Source organism: Lissotriton helveticus, chromosome 1_2 (assembly GCF_964261635.1).
Source record: "Lissotriton helveticus chromosome 1_2, aLisHel1.1, whole genome shotgun sequence".
NCBI classification, from domain to species: domain Eukaryota; kingdom Metazoa; phylum Chordata; class Amphibia; order Caudata; family Salamandridae; genus Lissotriton; species Lissotriton helveticus.
Window position 1 is genome coordinate 105,261,127 of NC_136058.1, and position 18,154 is coordinate 105,279,280.

At 45.3% G+C, this 18,154-nt stretch overlaps 1 protein-coding gene across 8 annotated transcripts in view; it reads right to left on the reverse strand.

The window, feature by feature from the left end:
- Positions 1 to 18,154, reverse strand: part of PATJ (PATJ crumbs cell polarity complex component) — a 1,530,963-nt gene that overhangs the window by 497,656 nt on the left and 1,015,153 nt on the right. For all 8 annotated transcript variants that reach the window (XM_078669616.1, XM_078669595.1, XM_078669605.1 and 5 more), the window contains one exon: positions 5,624 to 5,820. In XM_078669616.1, the coding sequence (XP_078525742.1) occupies positions 5,624 to 5,820 (197 nt within the window). The remainder of the gene's footprint in view (positions 1 to 5,623; positions 5,821 to 18,154) is intronic.

An 18,154-nucleotide genomic window follows, 5' to 3' on the forward strand; every position in this document is an offset into this window, starting at 1 on the left:
GAAGTAAACTAACAATTTACCATTTGCCTGTAGCCTGACTGCGGTGCCAGTGAATAGACTCACTTCAGTCTAGTCAAATTTACAAGACCTAATTTAAAACTATCAGATGCAACCATGGAGGAATATTATTCCCGGCTATTTAAAAGTAAGAATAATACATTTCTACCATAAAGACATCCTAATGCTTCTTAGGATGTTTTTGTAAGAATCCTACGGGTACACCACATGGAAAATAGGAAACCTGCAACTGAGTAAACGATCGGGGTACTGGTGTCGTGCTTCAGTATCCTGAACGCCTCAGAGCATTGTCTAGTTCCAAGGTTCCTACAAATCTGTACCAGCCAACGTTTTCTTGCTTTATAGTAGCCAGGGCAGCTAAAAAACACATGGAGGACTGATTCTTCGGGGCAATCACAAGCAGGGCAATTTGAAACTTGCAAACCCCTCCATTTAAATGTAAAACAACGGAGCGGGAGAACCCCATGCCTAAACTGGAGGTAAAGCTCTCTAGCGGCTACTGGTTTGATATCATCTAGAGCAGGCCATACAATAGCAATTATCTACAGTTTAATGATACACCCTTCAAATGATCAATTAAATATAAAGAAGGCTTTCATGGTATCACACGCTTAGAATAACAGCACTCAGATGTGCATTTCAAGACACAAAACGAATGGAAAATACATTAACAATCCTTAAAGACTTTATACAACATGTGCAAATGTAGAATTCGGGAGTCTTTCAAGAGAATAAGAAACAATTAGTTTTCTCGTGATTTACAGATAAGCTGTACTTCACAGTTCAGTGGTCGAAGTGGGGACTAAAAAGTAGGGGAACTGTGGGCGGAGACTCAGGGGGTGGGAATAAGCAGAGGATTGGATTTGTGGGCGGAGTCGGAGGTTTGGCTAAAAATAGCAAAACATACCAATTTTTAGTGCATTTGTCATTTCACTGACCAGTTACAGCTTATAACGTTATTTAATTCAAACAATCGATAAACATGTTTACTTGAGGTTTAATATATAAGTTGTTTATATTTAATTCATTTACAATGTGGGACATGTTTCCAAACACAGAATATTCCAAATACGCTTATAAGTGGAATCATAAGCCATTTGTCTCCGAGCCATGCAGTTTTTTTCATTGGCACTTCTCCCTTTTTCTAACCATTTCTGAACATAAAATTCAGGTTTAAATTATTTGACAGGAGGCACCACGATTTTTATGAATATTATAGAAGACAGACGATTGATTGATATTCTGTTCCGCAGTGGTGTGAGCACATCATTCATTACACTAAAGCCCCGTTCACATTCAGCAGTTGAGGTACAAAAGGTGTTTATAATGTGCACTAATGGTTTCCGCCTTTCAGGGATGCAATTTTTATTTTGTTTGTACTCTCTGAAACGAAGGATGTACTGCCTAGTATCAAATACATGCAACCTGCTACAAAGGTTTTGTACTTCTCCCTCACAGTATAAGATGTCTACTGGATCTGGCCAATTAACTGGTTGTAGGAGTTTCATTCTGTGTACAAACTCTTTGTATTCGATTTGGTGATTGTTTGTGGTTGTGCATCTAGAAACATTTGATGCATTAGACATTGTCATCCTTTTTCGCAGTTTATTTTCTAAGCTCCGAAAGAACTGTGCCCTATTGATGCTAACACAGCCTTTGTTCTGTTGCAGTCCTACACCATCAAACTGCATCCGTTCAGCAGCATTTAATGCACTTGTAGCAAAGGGCCCAGGTGAATCAGCCATTGATTCAAACACTAAAATCTGCATCTGTATTGACTGATCGGCCTCATATATGGTCATATCACGCCGCTGCAGCCTTCTGAATAGGTCACCCAATTCTGTGAGAACATCATATAATATGCCCATATTTTCAACAAACACCAGGGACGTTAATAAACGATTTAAACCAGCATATTTCCTCTGCTCAATGTCACTCCTCGTTGAGTCTTTGGAAGATTTCATGAAATGTTTACTAAGTGCTTTGTAGTTATTCCAACCAGCTCTCACAGATCTTTCACTTGAGGACACCCAACGTACATCATGCACCTTTCCAACTGCCAGAAGTCTTACTTCTACCTCCAGAGCACATTCCCCAAGCTCTCTCTGATTTTTTTTGAGAGGCATGGTAGGTGGTATAAAGTTTATCAAAAAAACTTTGAGCTAATTAATGCCTGTGACTTCTTTACAAACATCACCCACGGCAAGCTCCAGCTTGAGGTTAGCACAGTGCCATACACTCAACTGTGGATATTTCAGTTTCAGAAGAGCTGCCACACCGGATTTTCTACCTATTATGTTGGAAGCCCCATCTGTTACAAGCTGAACCAAATGCATTTTTAAATACTCATCAGTAAAACCATGTCTCTGTATGCAAGTAAGGTATCTAAGATTAGACACTCGAGCAAAGCAAAGTTGTAGTCCTATGTTTTTTTATGTGCTTCACACAGCATGCACAAGGCCAGCATTAGATGTTCAAACATGAATGGTAAAATATCTTAGTTTGCAGATGTTTTCCACATAATTATAGTTCTGCCGTATTTTTCCACATGATACATCTGCCGGATAATCTGATGGTTTTATCAAAAAAATTGTTTGTAGCTCAAACGGATCAAAAGTTACTAAACAACGTGAATTGTGTTGCTGTAAAGTGGAAGGCTGTGGGCAAAGGTTGACTGGTCACCTTTCTCACCGCTGCATTTGCATGTTACACTGGGATTAATGAGGTGAAAGCTTTCCAGAGACTGTTAGTATGTGTAAAAATGTCAAAATAATAAAGTATCAGAAAATGTACTGCATAACCTGCAGTCTTTTTTGCTGCATAATTTAGTCAATACTGCAACATATTGTTGTCCTCCATTGCTGCATAATTGCAGTGGCCCCAAAGCAGGCAGCACATGCTAAAAGTGATTGTCAATGAAGCAGAGATACCATGAAGTCTGTGAGCTTAGGGACAAATATTTATGGGAATAGTGGCGCAGGGCAGCACAGCAAGTTACTTTGCTGCACTGCCCTGTATCACAGGGAAAGGGCAAGAATGCACGGTATTTATCCAATATGGTGCATTCCTGTCTTTTCCCCCTACGCTGGCGCCGTTTCGACAGCCTAGCGTCAACGCAGGCACACTTGCCCCATAGTGCAAGGGCGCCTCCTTTGCATGCAGGATTGTTTTTATGCAGGAAGGGGCACCTTCCTGTACAAAAACAATATTGAGAGACTATTTCCTCTTTCTATGTGTGCTGCAGAATAAAGCACACTTTGAAAGAGGAAAAAACAAGGAGAAATAAAGATATTTCTCCTAGTTATGCCTCCCCTGGGGCAGCGCAAGATTTTGACGCATTCCCAGGATTACAAGTCCTTGTAAATCTGTGAATGCGTCAAAAACCGTGGGAGCTGTGTGGGAGACTTATTGTTGCAGGAAAACTACTGGGTTTACAAGGAACTCTGCCGTGATTTATGCGTTTTTAAGAATGAGTCATTATGCTGCCCAGTTCTGCTTGTTTTGTTACTGGGGGCTGATTTTGCAGCATTTGTGCTGCGTTGCACTACTCAATATCTATGAAGTTGTTTAAAGACATGCAAATTGGCTTTACGTGGCTTTTAAAACATGACTTGGAGCTTTGCATGTAACACATTGCAAGGTGCAAGCATGACGCAAGGCCCTTGAAAACATGCTCCTTTGTCTGGTGTGCATGCAAATCCTGCATTGCAAATCCCTGGTGAGTTGCATTAGTACTACTGGAACAAGGCCAATGGAGGCACCAATGGGTGAGGTGGACTGGCCTCAAGGGTCCTGTGACCTCTGTGACAAAGTCACTGCTGCTCTAGGGTGTGCTGCTTTGTAGGCCTGCCCGCATGACTGGAGGTGAACTTCAGTATGGATTGTGGTGGACAGGGCTTCAAGGTTAACCAACACTGGCCACCGGTAGGGTTCACCTGCTGTTGCTAAGTGACAGGGCTTCTAAGGTCTAGTGGGGCCTTCTAAAGTCTATCTTGTGCTCCCCCAGGAGTGGTCTGATGGACTAGGCATGAAGGCTGAACCAGGTTCCCCAGTTCCAAATTTGGTAGCTCCGGTCATAGTGGCACATCCTATCCTCACCGAACAGCATTCGGCCCCACTGAATGAAACTCGCACTGTGTGTTCAGCTACAACCCAATTCTGCCCCATTATAAAAACACCTGGATGTGACTCATTTCATCCCTGCCTGAAAAAAAGTAACATCATTCTGGAAAAAATAAACACTCATAGAGGATGCAGAATTATGTAAAGCATGCAAAATATAAGCAGGAACGACATAATACCGTAATGCTTTTACTCTCATTGTTCAGAAATCAATGAGTATTTTTGTGTCTCAAACATTGAGGACATGAATATAGGGCTCCTCCTGTACATATGTGTCAAGCAGGGCTCAGAAGAGAAAGGAATTCTTCAAGAGAATCTGATCGGACTCACGGAAACCCACAAGGGCTCCTTCATATTCATGTCAGCCAGCTGGCTGCTCAAACATAGTATAGCACATATGTGTTCAAGTGTCCTGCAAAGAAGAATGAGTGTGAGTAAGTAAATGTGGGTGCGAATGATTGAGTGCCTGAATGTAACTGAGCATGAGTGAAAGAGTGTATGTGGTTGAAAGTGAGTGAGAATGAGTCACGTAGAGTAAGTGACACTGTAAGTTAGAAGGAGGTAATCAGAGTAGGAAAAAGTAAGAGTGAGTGCGAGTGAGAATGTGATACTGAATGTTGAAGAGTGCACTCCTTCCCTTAGGTAGAAACATTCTTGTAAAGCTCCATTTAATCCGTCGGTCTGCTTGTATCCTGATGTGACCATTGTCACAGGTCACAGGGGGGGGCAGGCAGGCATCCTCCTCACAAATGAGGTGTGAATCACGGGCTCCCGGCAGCAGCAGGGCCATCAGAGATAGCCGTTTTCACGCTGTGCTACACTGATGGCCCTTTCACTGTCCCTTTGCAGGCCCAAAGACACAGAGGGGAAGGTGAGGAGGTCGGGCGCACTGCTGAGGCCTTCCTCAATATGCAAGTTGCACCACGCAGAAAAATAAAGGTGTCATTTTCAACCCTACAGTCCCGGTACGCTTTTTCAAAAGCAAGAAGTAGGGGAACGGTCTAACATAATTTTTAAAAGTAGGGGCACGCCGTGCCCTTCCCTTCCCGCCCACTTCTAACAATGACTTCACTATATACTCATCCAACTTTTGAAGCTGTAGCCCACAGCACATCCAGTTCATATTGACCAAGGCAGCAGAAAGCATTACAAAACTGGTAATAATATCATTTTATTCAGAGTGGACTGTGCCACTATTGAATCATCTGGGGGGTCAGACATATAAGAAAATGAAGATCAGAATTAAGATAAACCAACTTTCTAGTAAATCTCCATTCATCCACTTCTTTTTCCTTATACAATAGTGTAGTAAAACATCTCAATCCTTCTTACAAACTGCAGGAGCTAGAATGAGTTCCTTCTCCATTCAGGCATTCTATTGCCCATATTTATCAATACATTCCTTTACAAAAACGATTGTGCTACTTTGTTTGGAACTTCGAAAGCCCATCAATATTTGGATAGTAATTATTTTAATATTTACCTCTAAAAGCTCATCACCAATGCGTAATCTTCCATCCCTTGCAGCAGGCCCATCAGGGTGGATGCCTACTATGAAAATACTCATATGTGATCGGTCCTTGTTTCCAGCGAGGCTGAGTCCAAGCCCATTTTTATCCTTTTCGATCTCAATAATGTGAAGTTCTCCAGGAAGGTCTCCATATCGCTGCCGGATTTTTTCTGGACGAGAACAAAAAGGACAAACTTTGAGGATACACTTTGTGCAAATAAACTAATAACACTTTACGCATTTCAAACGACTTCATGTAAAGGTGAACCGGAATGCACTCATACTGTACGTCATTAGTGTACATTTTGCTAAAGATACAACATTTATAAAGTTCATTCAACACCATATATGACAACTGTAAAACAGTGTCAAGGCTACATTAAAAACTGAAATGTGCATACCCACAAAATAAAAAAAAATGCGTGACTGTAAGCAATCAAGAGAAATTTGTTGTATGAACCATGACACTGATGTATTTGTGACTTGTAGGTATTCCATGAAGCACATTAAAGAAGAAGTGCAAATATCCAAATGCACGATATGTATATCAGGATTTAGAATGTGTTCTTCAATGGAGTCAGGAGACTGGCAGCACAACATGGATTACATCTGAAAAATTCAAGCAAAGCTTGAGCCCCCAATGTGAAACACAGTTGGTGCAACATCATAAACTAATAATGTGGTGTATCGTTATGGGCTGCACCATGAAAAAACACTCATTTTAATAATCAAATGTCGGAAATGATGTGCCTTATTTTTTGTTATCAGCTGTGTTTACTCAGACACTATGGTTGCCAATCTGCAGAAAACTAGGATGACAGATTCCTCTAAAATGATTAGCACTAAGTTGCAAAATGGGAGAACCGAGATGTGGGAGGAAAGTCATGGTAGCCTATGAGCACACTAGGGAATAGAGAAAGGCTATAAATTCGAAATCCTGTCAGTCGTTCTCCTTAAAAGCAGCAAACACACAGTCACAGGGGAACGTTTAAAGGAGGTGATGGAGCTGAATAAGACCCAGGCATGAACATACGCTGAATCTGATAATGTGGAATAAGTGTATAGTCTACTGGCTATGTGACACAGGGAGCACAATGGCCGAGGGCTGGAAGTGTACTTGCATGCCTTTGGGGCTTCACCTAGATTGAGACATCTCTGAAGAGGCTTCATACATTCTGCTCATGGTGCTGCGCTGACTACTAATTTGTAACTTTCTGGACTTGTCACTAATTGTTCATCCATTTCAAGCACTTCAAGCAGTGGTGTTAGTGATCCTGTGAATGGTGGACTGTTGATTTGCTGGCCTGCATGTCTGATAGGTCTGTAATGGGGTCTGAGAGCTCGCTGAATCTTGAAACTAATGATTCAGCATCAGGTGGCCTAAAGGGATTGCACCAGTAGAGGTTGGTGCTCTGGCGCTTCAGCAGCCTTGAAAGTGCGATGTCAGTAAGCAACTTGGGAACCAGGTTTTTAAAGCGAGGCCAGCCCTGCACAGACTAAAATACTGACTTGATACACCAGTCCAACATATATGAATTACCACAGTTCACATATATATTGATAGTTAAGCTGCCGGTGGTGATAGGGTTGAGTGACCATTATAATCAATGCTGCACAGGTGCAGTTGGCTTGCTACAATAGGAGATCCTGATGCAAGACAATTGTCAGATACATAAATACTTCGATAAAAAATTATCCAGACTGAACAAATATTTGAGGCAGAGGCTTAGAGCTGAGTAGATATTGAGGCAGGGAGTGAAACATGTAATAAAAATGTGATACCGAATGAAGGTGAGGCAAGCAGAGAGAATGTTATGTTCGTTCACCTAGAAACCTGAAAACTCAAATTGCAAGACTGAACACGTCTACGGCATATCTAATACAAAAGAAAACCCTCACCTAACCTACTAAAACATTACTGGTTACAAATACTAAATATTAATAAATGTGCTGGGGGCTCAGAAAGACTTTCACAATTGTAATACTTTATTTCATCAGTGCATAATATCACAGCACTTTCTCATGACAAGTCAGGGAAAAAATCACCTCAAATTAACATGCAATCAACAAATATTTTTCCATGGATAATGCAAATAATGTCTTGTTGAAAAACCATACTCTCTCATTCATTCACATACACATATACTACACACTCACTCATACTTATCCACAATCATTCAAATACCTCCTAATAAAAAGATTCATAACTGTATTCAAAGGTCTTTATCCTTTTCGATACGGACGGCCCCCCGGCCGTCCGACGTCACGGTGGGCGTGTGTGTCGGACGGCCAGGGGCCGTCCAATCTACGCACACGTCAAATTCCGCCGCACTACAGCGGAATTTGCGCCCCGTTGAAGAGGTTATACTTCAAGAGTATCAAAGTAACCAAATATTACAATGTGACAGTCTGATATGGTACAAAAAACAATGTCTAAGTCATCAATTTATCTATAATAAAAAATTAATATTTCACTAGTTCATCACATCCTATTCATTTTCTTCTCCCAAACTGTGCAAGCTTTGTCCATTCAGTTCTTAGCAAAAAGAAAAAGCTAATACAGCACACCAGTTATGTATTCCAGTAGATCACATAAATCAATCCCTGTTATAAGTATATAGTGTTTTGTTAGCCCACCTGAGTCCATACAGTTCTGTAACTTCTCATAACCGGTATATAGGACATGAAGGGCATTCCACAAGAATCTTATCGTAGAAAACGTTTCATTTATTGATTTTCTTTTCAAAATTAATTCCCAGCAAACAAAGCAGCCAACACGTGTGTTCGTCTATACATGTGGGTACTGAGACTTTTTCAAGGCTAAAAACGGTCCAAATATATTGTTGATGCTGGTATGGCCAAAAAACGATCCTCTTAATAAAGAGCAATGAATGATATTTTACTTTCACAAATTGAAAAGTTATGGTGTAGATCTATTGATGATCAGTATTCAAAGGTGAACCAATAGTCACAAGCACGACCCAAAAGCAAACTGTTGAATTCAGATGCTTGGGGTGCACTGCAATTCCACCAAAGTCAATCAGAAATGGCGTTTAGATGTGAATATGCCACACAAAGTCGATGCGACAACGAGTGTGCCGTGTACTCATAATGTAGTAGAGGAAAAATATGTTGAAAGGCAACCATAAAGGGAGTCAATGCCGTTGAGCTTGGGTCCTGGCAGTGCGTCGCCTAAGTAATGTCTTCCTTAGAGTGACGTTTGTAAAAGAATGTTTTGTCGGATTTTCTCACTATGGTTAACACGCGCGTTGGTCTGGAGCGTTAGTGTGCAATTAGGACGGGCTCAGGACATATCATTGACTGGCCCACTGTGTCTTCGACATTCTTTTACAAACATACTGTTTTAGAAATACCACTTTTTGAAAGTGGACATTTCTCTGCACTTACTGCTCTGTGTGCTTGACAGCCTGTCTCCAATATACGTATGATGTGGGCGACAGCTACATTTTGTGCTTTTCCTCTAGACAGCTACAAACACAGGAAGGATAGGAATGCACGAGTACCCATCTACATACATCTCCATTATGATGGCTTTGCTTGAGCAGGATAGAAGGGAGGGGCTAACACTTCATTTGATTAGGCAGAGTCCTGTCCCCGCACAAAGGACGGATTAAAACCACTTGGATGCTAAGCTGCTTCCTGCACGTCAATGTTAATTCCATTGAAATCAATGGAAACTCCATGACGAGTTACCCTTGTCATTAGCATCCAAGTGGTTAACACCCACCGATAGCCTGGCAATCTGGGTTGAAAGGGATACTGTGCACTTTAGAGAGCTGCTTTGAAGTCACCCCCCAACATCAAAGACACTTTTGGGTATAAGTACTAGTTCTCTGACCCCATAAAATCAGACACTACTGGACTTGTAACTGGAGCTCTGCCAGCAGAACTGCTGTGCTCCTTAAAGGACTCAACTGGACTGCTGATCTGGAAGGTCTGATTTTCTTTTCTGTGTGTTGCCCTGCTGCCTGCTGCTCTCTGACTCTGCTGAAGGAGAGCTTGACTCTGCCTTCACTCCAAGTGATTGCCAAGGGCATGTTGGGTTGCCTCCTGTTGCTTGAGACTCATGGATATCAAAGTCTCTACCCCTGCTTCTGTACCTGGCTCACTGAAGTGGCCCAGGTACTTGCGACACAGATTTTGACGCATCTCCTGTCTGCGTGTAGCAGAATAAGCCCCAGAGATCGACGCATCGCACAGCGCGTCGCCGCTGCTGCAGCATGGTGAGATTGACTGAGTGCCAGAATTTTTGTGGTGTATTCATTGTATTACTGTGTGTGTTGCAGAAATACTTTACAGATTGTCTCTTTAAAGAAGCCTGACTGCTCTGTGCCAAACTACCAGAGGGTGAGCACAGGTTATCTCATAGTGTGTATCTAGCTCACCATTACTAGAGTGGTGGTAACTTCCTGGTCTGGAAGCATACCTTAGCCAACCAGGAATCCCATTTCAAGTTCAAATGAGGGAAAGATCCATCAGGCATCAGAAAAGGGCAGGTAGTATTTTGGATCGTTAAATTGCATACCCACACACTGGACAAAAGGAGTTACATTCAGAGACCTTCGCTTATATTTGTATACCATCTGTCTATATCTGCAGAGGACAGCCAGTGGGAAAATTACATCTGTTATGGTTGAAGGGGTTTTGTCCAGTCGTTCAGAGACCTATGCCTGTTCCTGTGCACGATCTATGCATATAATCAGAGGAGCTCCCACATCGAATAGTTTTCTTTTGTAGACTGAAGACGAATTAGACTGAGGCCAGCATTATTACTTTATATTTTACAATTAGCCACCATTCTGGTTGTATCACCTTATCTTAGACTAATACCGATAGTTTGATTTCCAGTGTCAACATAGATGCCAGAAACCGGTCCCCGGAAGCTTGTTTCCTTTCCAGTAAAGAATTGGCCTGGTAGTTTGGTCTGCCCTGTTCCCATGATGCACTGGGCCAGGGTCAGACTAATTTACATGTAGCCAGGTTCTGAGCTGGGATGGTGCAGTGAGCTAAAAAACGGTGATGGATCAAGCCCTGATCTTTTGACTGGGTAGGAGTGTTCTGCTTAATTCAGATACTCTGTCCATCACCACCCCCTTTATGAATCGTTTTGGCCACCACAAGTGTGGAAGGGTATGCTCAGATGTGAGTCCCTTGCTCACTGCACCATCAGGATTCAAGCAAGCCGGGCCGAAGACGGCTGTAATGCCAGAAACCGGTCCCCGGAAGCTTGTTTCCTTTCCAGTAAAGAATTGGCTTGGTAGTTTGGTCTGCCCTGGGCCAGGGTCAGACTAATTTGCATGTAGCCAGGTTCTGAGCTGGGATGGTGCAGTGAGCTAAAAAACGGTGATGGATCAAGCCCTGATCTTTTGACTGGGTAGGAGTGTTCTGCTTAATTCAGATACTCTGTCCATCACCACCCCCTTTATGAATCATTTTATAGGACCAGCATTCAGATTATCCATTCCCTTTGGAAAGTCTACCTCTCTCCCTCACATATTCGGGTTCTGTAACAAATAATAAAGTCATTCTCACCCATTACATTACAGCAGCATATTCCCTTTAGCGGCATAGTTACATAGAAATAACCTCTTTAATATCAGGCGAGTGTTCTTCGCATCGGGCAATGATACTGTCACGTCTGGACTATAGCAACTCCTTGTACTATGGCCACCTGCGACAACTGTTGGCCAGATTACAGGCTGTTATGAATGACACAGCCAGACTAATTTTTTAAATGCCGAGACGAGTACACGCCACTCCTCTGCTACGCGAGCAACACTGGCTCCCGGTCAGGCAGAGAATTAAGTTTAAAGGTCTCTGCATTACACATAAAACCAGGTACGGCTAAGCCCCAAGATACATCAAGGACCGCCTAGCCAACTATGTCCCCAGTAGGGCGCTCCGGTCAGCAGAGGCTAGCCTACTGATCTGCCCCCGTTTTAAGCTGCCTTCCATGGGAGGGAGATCCTTCTCAACATCAATCCCTCAGGTATGGAACAGCCTCCCGGTAAATCTACGCAAGGAAGCGAACCTCCTTCCCTTTAGGAAGAAGCTGAAGACTGTGCTTTTCTCAGAGGCTTGGGACACTATTTAAGCAGCCGCCCTCCCACACCAACCCGGATAGGTTCTCCCTCTGGCAGCGCTTAGAGCCCTGTGGGTGATAAGACGCTTTATAAATATAAATTACATTTACAATTACAATCGGGCAAAGATGGCCGAAAGGCTGGCATATAATTTATGTGCAACATTGTGAGTGCCTTTTATGATCTCTGGTAATTTAAGGGGCAGAGCCAAGGGGCCATATTCGTCGAAGCCGGTAAATGAGAGCAATACGAAACACACACTACAGAGGAGATAAGGTAAGGGGAGCAACTGTCAGGTGTAGCTACTGCGTGTGTGTTATGGGTGAGGCTGCCTCACACAGTTTGTTTAGGGGCTAAGATGTTCAAATGCAGTGGAGTAGATGCACTGTTTCCAAACAGACTCCTCATAACATTTGACCCATATGGGTGAGCTCTGCAGTACACTTCCTAGCCGGGGAGTGTAAGTGTTTTAAGTAAGAGCTAGAGTTTTCTGATTTGGCAGCGGCGTGTCTGCGACACCTTATAAAGGGGGCAACTTGGAGGGGTGGCACTGTAACTAGGCTTTGGCGTGCCTGTAACATTTTACTGTTACTAGATACCGGCGTGAGTCTGTAGGGCAGCCTTGGTAAAGCAGAGATGGGGGGGGGGTGCCCTACGAGCAAAGGTAATCCACTGCCGATCGTGATTTGTTTAGTGTGTTTGTATGAGGTAGTTTATACTGCTTCCGTTAGCCCTAGTAGAAGCAACATTCTGAGGAGTTTTCTAGCCGCACCACCATGAGATAGCCAGACTCCCACCTGTCAGTGTACCCTCTAGTGACAATAGCTGCAGAGAATCGTGCATGTATTGACCTGCCCCCCTCATTGAGCATTTATTTAGTTATATCCACCTGGAATGCAGTAGCTTTTGCCTTTTTTGCCTGGCAGACAGGGGATTCACTATACATACATCTTTGGCCCTGTTAGCATATGAGAATAAGGCATGTAGCTATTTTATTCCCTCTATATTCTATAGTTCTAGTGATTGAGGACTTCCATTGAGCCGTTCCCCTGGTCTGTAAGGGGCACACATTCAATGTACATTGTCTGGGGATAGTTAGTGGTTCATTTTCAAACAGCACTATTCAATATATGTCTTGTTACATTTTCCTTTAGAATCCTATTTTGAAGTCCCCTTTGATGGGGTCACCCATTCCATAGCAAGAGATTTTATCCTGTACATCCCCTGTGTGGGGAAACAATCATCTGGATTTTGAGTAGGGGTCTAAGTAAGTTGAGATCATGAGGAAGGTGTTTTTAATAAATTAAGCCACAAAAGTAAATATCAAATTAAACAAGCACTGAATAGACAAACATTGCACATTTTCTGAGAAGAAAATAGGATGGGATGGCCTAATGAAAGATTAATTTTTTTTTGTACCCTGTCAGACGGACATCATTGTAATATTGTTACATTGATACACTTGTAGTGTAAAGACATATGAATACAGTTATGAAGCTTTTTATGTGGGTGTATCTGAATGATTGTGGAGAAGTGTGAGTGTGTAGTATGTGAATGAAAGTATGTTTTTTCAACAATCCATTATTTGCATTATCCAAGAGACCTGGAATTTAAATATTTGTTGATTACAAGTTAATTTAAGGTGATGTTTTCCCTGTCTTGTTATAATGAGAAAGTACTGTAATAATATGCGCTGATGTATAAAGTATTAAAATTGTGCAGTCTACCAATGTACTATTTTCCTCACAGATCTGTGATTTCTACTTTGAACCTTTTCCCCTTCCATCCATTACTCCTTTATCCACATTTCATATTCATCATTTTGTCCTCTCACTTAATGCTCCTCAACATTATCTTCATTATTTTTCCCCTACATCTTGAATGAACTGCTACTCCTTATATATCAGGGGTTGTTTAATACAAAGTGCCCCAGGAGCGCAATACCAGTTTGCACCCACTTTGAGCACCCCTGGGCGCTTTGGCATTACAGAAGGGGCCGCAGACGCATGTGCCACCCCTTCTGTAATACACAAAGTGCTGGCGCACATATAACGCCAGCGCTATCATCATGGGGCATTCCCTCATTTGCTTGGAGGCGTAGCCCCATGCAAATGAGTGAATCTCTTTGCCTCTGCACATGCGTAGTATAATAGACATTGGCGCAAAGGTTGTCAGGAGGTGCACTAACAGTACGCCACCTAAAAGGTGGTGCACTGTCAGTGCGCCCCTTGATGGCAGCCCTCTGGACGGGTGAAAGGGGTCCTATTAACCCACTAGACATCCCCTTTTAAGCGGTAGATCTCTCACCGTCTTAAAAGTGCAGATGGGTTGCCGACCCCATAGTGAAACACGGAGCAGCTGCTTCAAAGCTGTTCCGTGTTTCACTTGAATGTGCTGCTACCAAGGGGCAGCGCATTCAACTAACGCACAAGTTACTACTTGTGTAACGATATATCTGTAAGAGACATTAGTTAGTGATATATTTCTTACCTTAGAATATCCCCAGGCATCAGACTGGATCCGAAACGTTTTGCTTAGCAGTACCCTTGCGCTTCAGTAGGTGCCATCCTGCGGCTCAGGCGTCCGTCACTGGCGTCGTCAGCGCCGAGATAACATCACAGAGAGTACTTAGGCGCCACCCATGCGCGCTGACGTCAGTTCTGTACACGACGTTCCGCGCCAGGAACGCAGAGCCATGCAAGATACTGACCATTGGAGCAGAAAACTAGGGCCCCTAAAGGGGGATGACCTTAACCCTAGTAAAGAGTTCGCAGAATGGGGAGGATGGGTGGGGCGGTAAGGAATCTATCACTAACTAATGTCTCTCACAGATATATCGTTACACAAGTAGTAACTTGTGCATCCGAAAGAGACACGTTAGTGATAGATTCCTTACCTTAGAATAGATACCCCAGCAGTACCAACCCGGGTGGAGGGTCTGCGAACAAAATTACACCAGGAAGTCCCAGAGAACAGAACGGCCAAAGAAGCAGTCTCTCCGGACTGTCAAGGCAGTAGTGCTTGGCAAACTTGTGCAGCGAGGCCCACGTAGCTGCCTGACAAATGTCCTGCAAGGGAACGCCCTGTACCAAGGCAGTAGTGGCTGCAGTTGCCCTGGTCGAATGGGCACGCAGCCCCACAGGAGGCTTCTTCTTGGCCAAGGAGTAACATGCTTTGATGCACAGAACGACCCACCGGGAAATGGTCCGTTTGTTCACAGCCCGACCTTTTTTGGCACCCAAGTAGCCTACAAAGAGCTGATCATCTACCCGGGTCCAGACGGTGGAGTCTCTCCTCTTCCCTGGAAGGATGCAGATATGGAAAGAAGGTGGGCAAAGTGATTGTCTGCCCGATGTGGAAGGGCGTGACAACCTTTGGCAAGAAAGAAGGACGGGTCCTTAAAACCACCTTATCTGGATGAACAGAAAGGAAAGAAGGTTTAGAAAAAAGAGCCTGGAGCTCACTTACTTTTCTGGCAGAGGTGAGAGCTACCAGGAAAGCCATCTTTAGAGTAAGTAGACGTAAAGAACAGTTATGAAGAGGCTCAAAGGGAGCGCACATCAGAAAAGTCAAGACAAGATTTCCCATTGAGGCATTATGAAAGGCACAGGAGAAATAGTGTGTGTAATGCCTTTGAGAAAGTGGTTAACAACCGGAGACTTAAAAGAGAAGGCTGATCAGGAAGCCTCAGGAAGGCTGAAATGGCAGAAATATATCCTTTGATAGTGCCCAGAGCAGAGCCCTACTGGGCCAAAGATAGGCGAAACAGAAGAACCTCAGAAAGAGGGGCCAAAAGGGGATCCACAGCCTTTGCTCTACACTATGCCACAAATTTGTTCCATCGGCAGGAGTATACCCTTTTAATGAAGGGACGCCTGGCTGCTAGACGCCTGGCTGCCAGAATGACATTACAGACTTCGGGAGGAAGGTCGAAAGCCGTCAACTGTCGCCGCTCAATCTCCACGCATGGAGGTGGAGGCTGGACAGGTTTGGGTGGAGGACCGTCCACTGCTGCGGCGACAGAAGATCCTCCCGAAGAGGCAGACGGATCGGGGGATCGATGCTCATACTGAGTAGCTCGGGATACCATACTGTTCGAGCCCGGTCCAGAGCCACAAGAATAACTGGAGCCCGGTCGCGCATGATCTTCTTCAGCACTCTTGACAGAAGTGGTACAGGCGGAAAAACGTACAGTAGACAGCAGCTTGGAAATTCCAACGCGCAGAACTGATGACATTGCGCGTTCTCTTCGGTGGCAAATAGATCTAACCAAGGCTCTCCCCACTGCAGAAAGATAACATCGCGCCACGTCTGAGTTCAGACGGCATTCATGATCCATCAAGCACCGGCGGCTGAGTTTGTCCGTCCTGGCGTTCAGAGAACCTGCCAGGTGTTGAACCACCAAGGTAATGCCTTGACGTTCCAGCCATGTCCAGAAGCGCAGAGCCTCCTGACATAGGGTCCTGGACCCCTACCCGCCCTGTTTGCTGCAATACCACATGGCGGTGGTGTTGTCCGTGAACACCTGCACTACACTTCCCCGGACAAAGGGAAGAAATGTCTTCAGTGCAAGTCGGATCGCCCCCAGCTCCAGAAAGTTGATATGGAGCCGGGACTCCGCCGGAGACCAGAGGCCTCTGATCTTCGCCTCTCCCAAGTGGCCTCCCCATCCCAGGAGGGATGCATCCGTCACCACTGTGTGCTCCGTTTGCGAAGGGAGAGGGATCTGCCATTGACCCAATCGCGATTCGTGAGCCACCACTGCAGATGTCGTGTAGTGCCCTCCGAGATCTGGACATGATCGGACAGGTTGCCCTGATGCTGTGCCCACTGGAACTTCAGGTCCCACTGCAGAGCCCGCATATGCCACCTGGCATGTTGTACTAACAGGATGCAGGAGGCCATCAGGCCCAGGAGCCGGAGGGTCATCCTGACTGAAACCCTGGATAGAGGCTGAAAGATCGGAATCATAGCCTGAATATCCCAGACTCGCTGCTCGGGAGGATAAACCCGAAACTGCGTTGAGTCCAGAACCGCTCCGATGAAGGGGAGTTTCTGAAAGGGACTCAGGTGTGACTTCGGCACATTGAGGGAGAACCCTAGCAAATGCAGGAGGTCGGCCGTAGTCTGAAGGTGGCTGATGACTGCCTGGGGCGAGCCTGCCTTCAACAACCAGTCGTCGAGGTAGGGGAAGACTGACACCCCAGACCTGTGCAGATGAGCTACGACCACCGCCATTACTTTTGTGAACACCTGAGGGATGCTGGTAAGGGGAGCACAGTAAATTGAAAATGCTCCTGGCCTACCGTGACCTGCAGGTAACGCCGGTGGGCCGGCAGGACGGGGATGTGAAAATATACGTCCTGCAAGTCCAACGCTACCATCCAGTCTCCAGGGTCGAGAGCAGTCAAGACCTGAGCCAGGGTTAGCATCTTGAACTTCTCCTTCCAGAGGAAGCGATTCACATCCCGGAGGTCCAAGATAGGATGCAGACCCCCTTTGTCCTTCTTGGGGATCAGAAAGTAGTTGGAATAGCAAAAACTCCCTACGTCTAGCCCAGGAATGTACTCGATGGCCCCCTCGGCCAAGAGGGCCGCAACTTCCTGTTGGAGAAGAGCCGAATGATCCCCCGGTGGCACTGAGGTGGCATGGCTGGGGGTGGGGACTGAAAGGGAAGGGAGTAGCCCTTGCAGATTATCTGCAGCACCCATTTGTCTGACGTAATCTCGTGCCAGCGGGGGGAGGTGGTGGCGGATCCTGTACCCACCGGCGTGGGGTGCTCCCTGAAGCTCAGATTAGGAGGGTTTAGAGGCAGAAGCAGCAGGGGTGGAGGTGGATGGACCCGCACGCTGGTTCCTCGACCCGCCCCTGTGAAATCCGCAACCGCAGCCTCGCTGTGGTTGGTTCTGCACAGGCCTGGTGGAAGGGCGTGCCTGAGGGCCTCACCCCTGGTTACGAAAGGAACGAAAACCAGGAGTGGCCAGGCCCTTGGTAGAAAGACCTAGGGACTTGGCCGTAGCCCGCAAGTCTTTAAAGCGCTCCAGGGCACTGTCAGCCTTGTCGCCAAACAGACGGGTGCCATCAAAGGGCATGCCCATGAGCGAACTCTGGACATCGGGCGAGAACCAGGTCGAACGCAACCAGGCGTGGCGCCGCAACGCCACAGTTGTAGAGATTGCCCTGGCCAGGGAGTCGGCGGTGTCTAACCCAAACTGGATGGCAAACCTAGCCGCATCTTTGCCCCCAGCAATCGCCTGAGAAAGGGTAGCCTGCACCTCCTCAGGACACTGGAGGCAACACCTGAGCAACAGTGTCCCACACCACGTGGGAGTAGCGGCCCAACAAACAGGCGGTGTTCACCGATCACAGCCCAAGGCCGGCCGAGGAGAACAATCGCTTC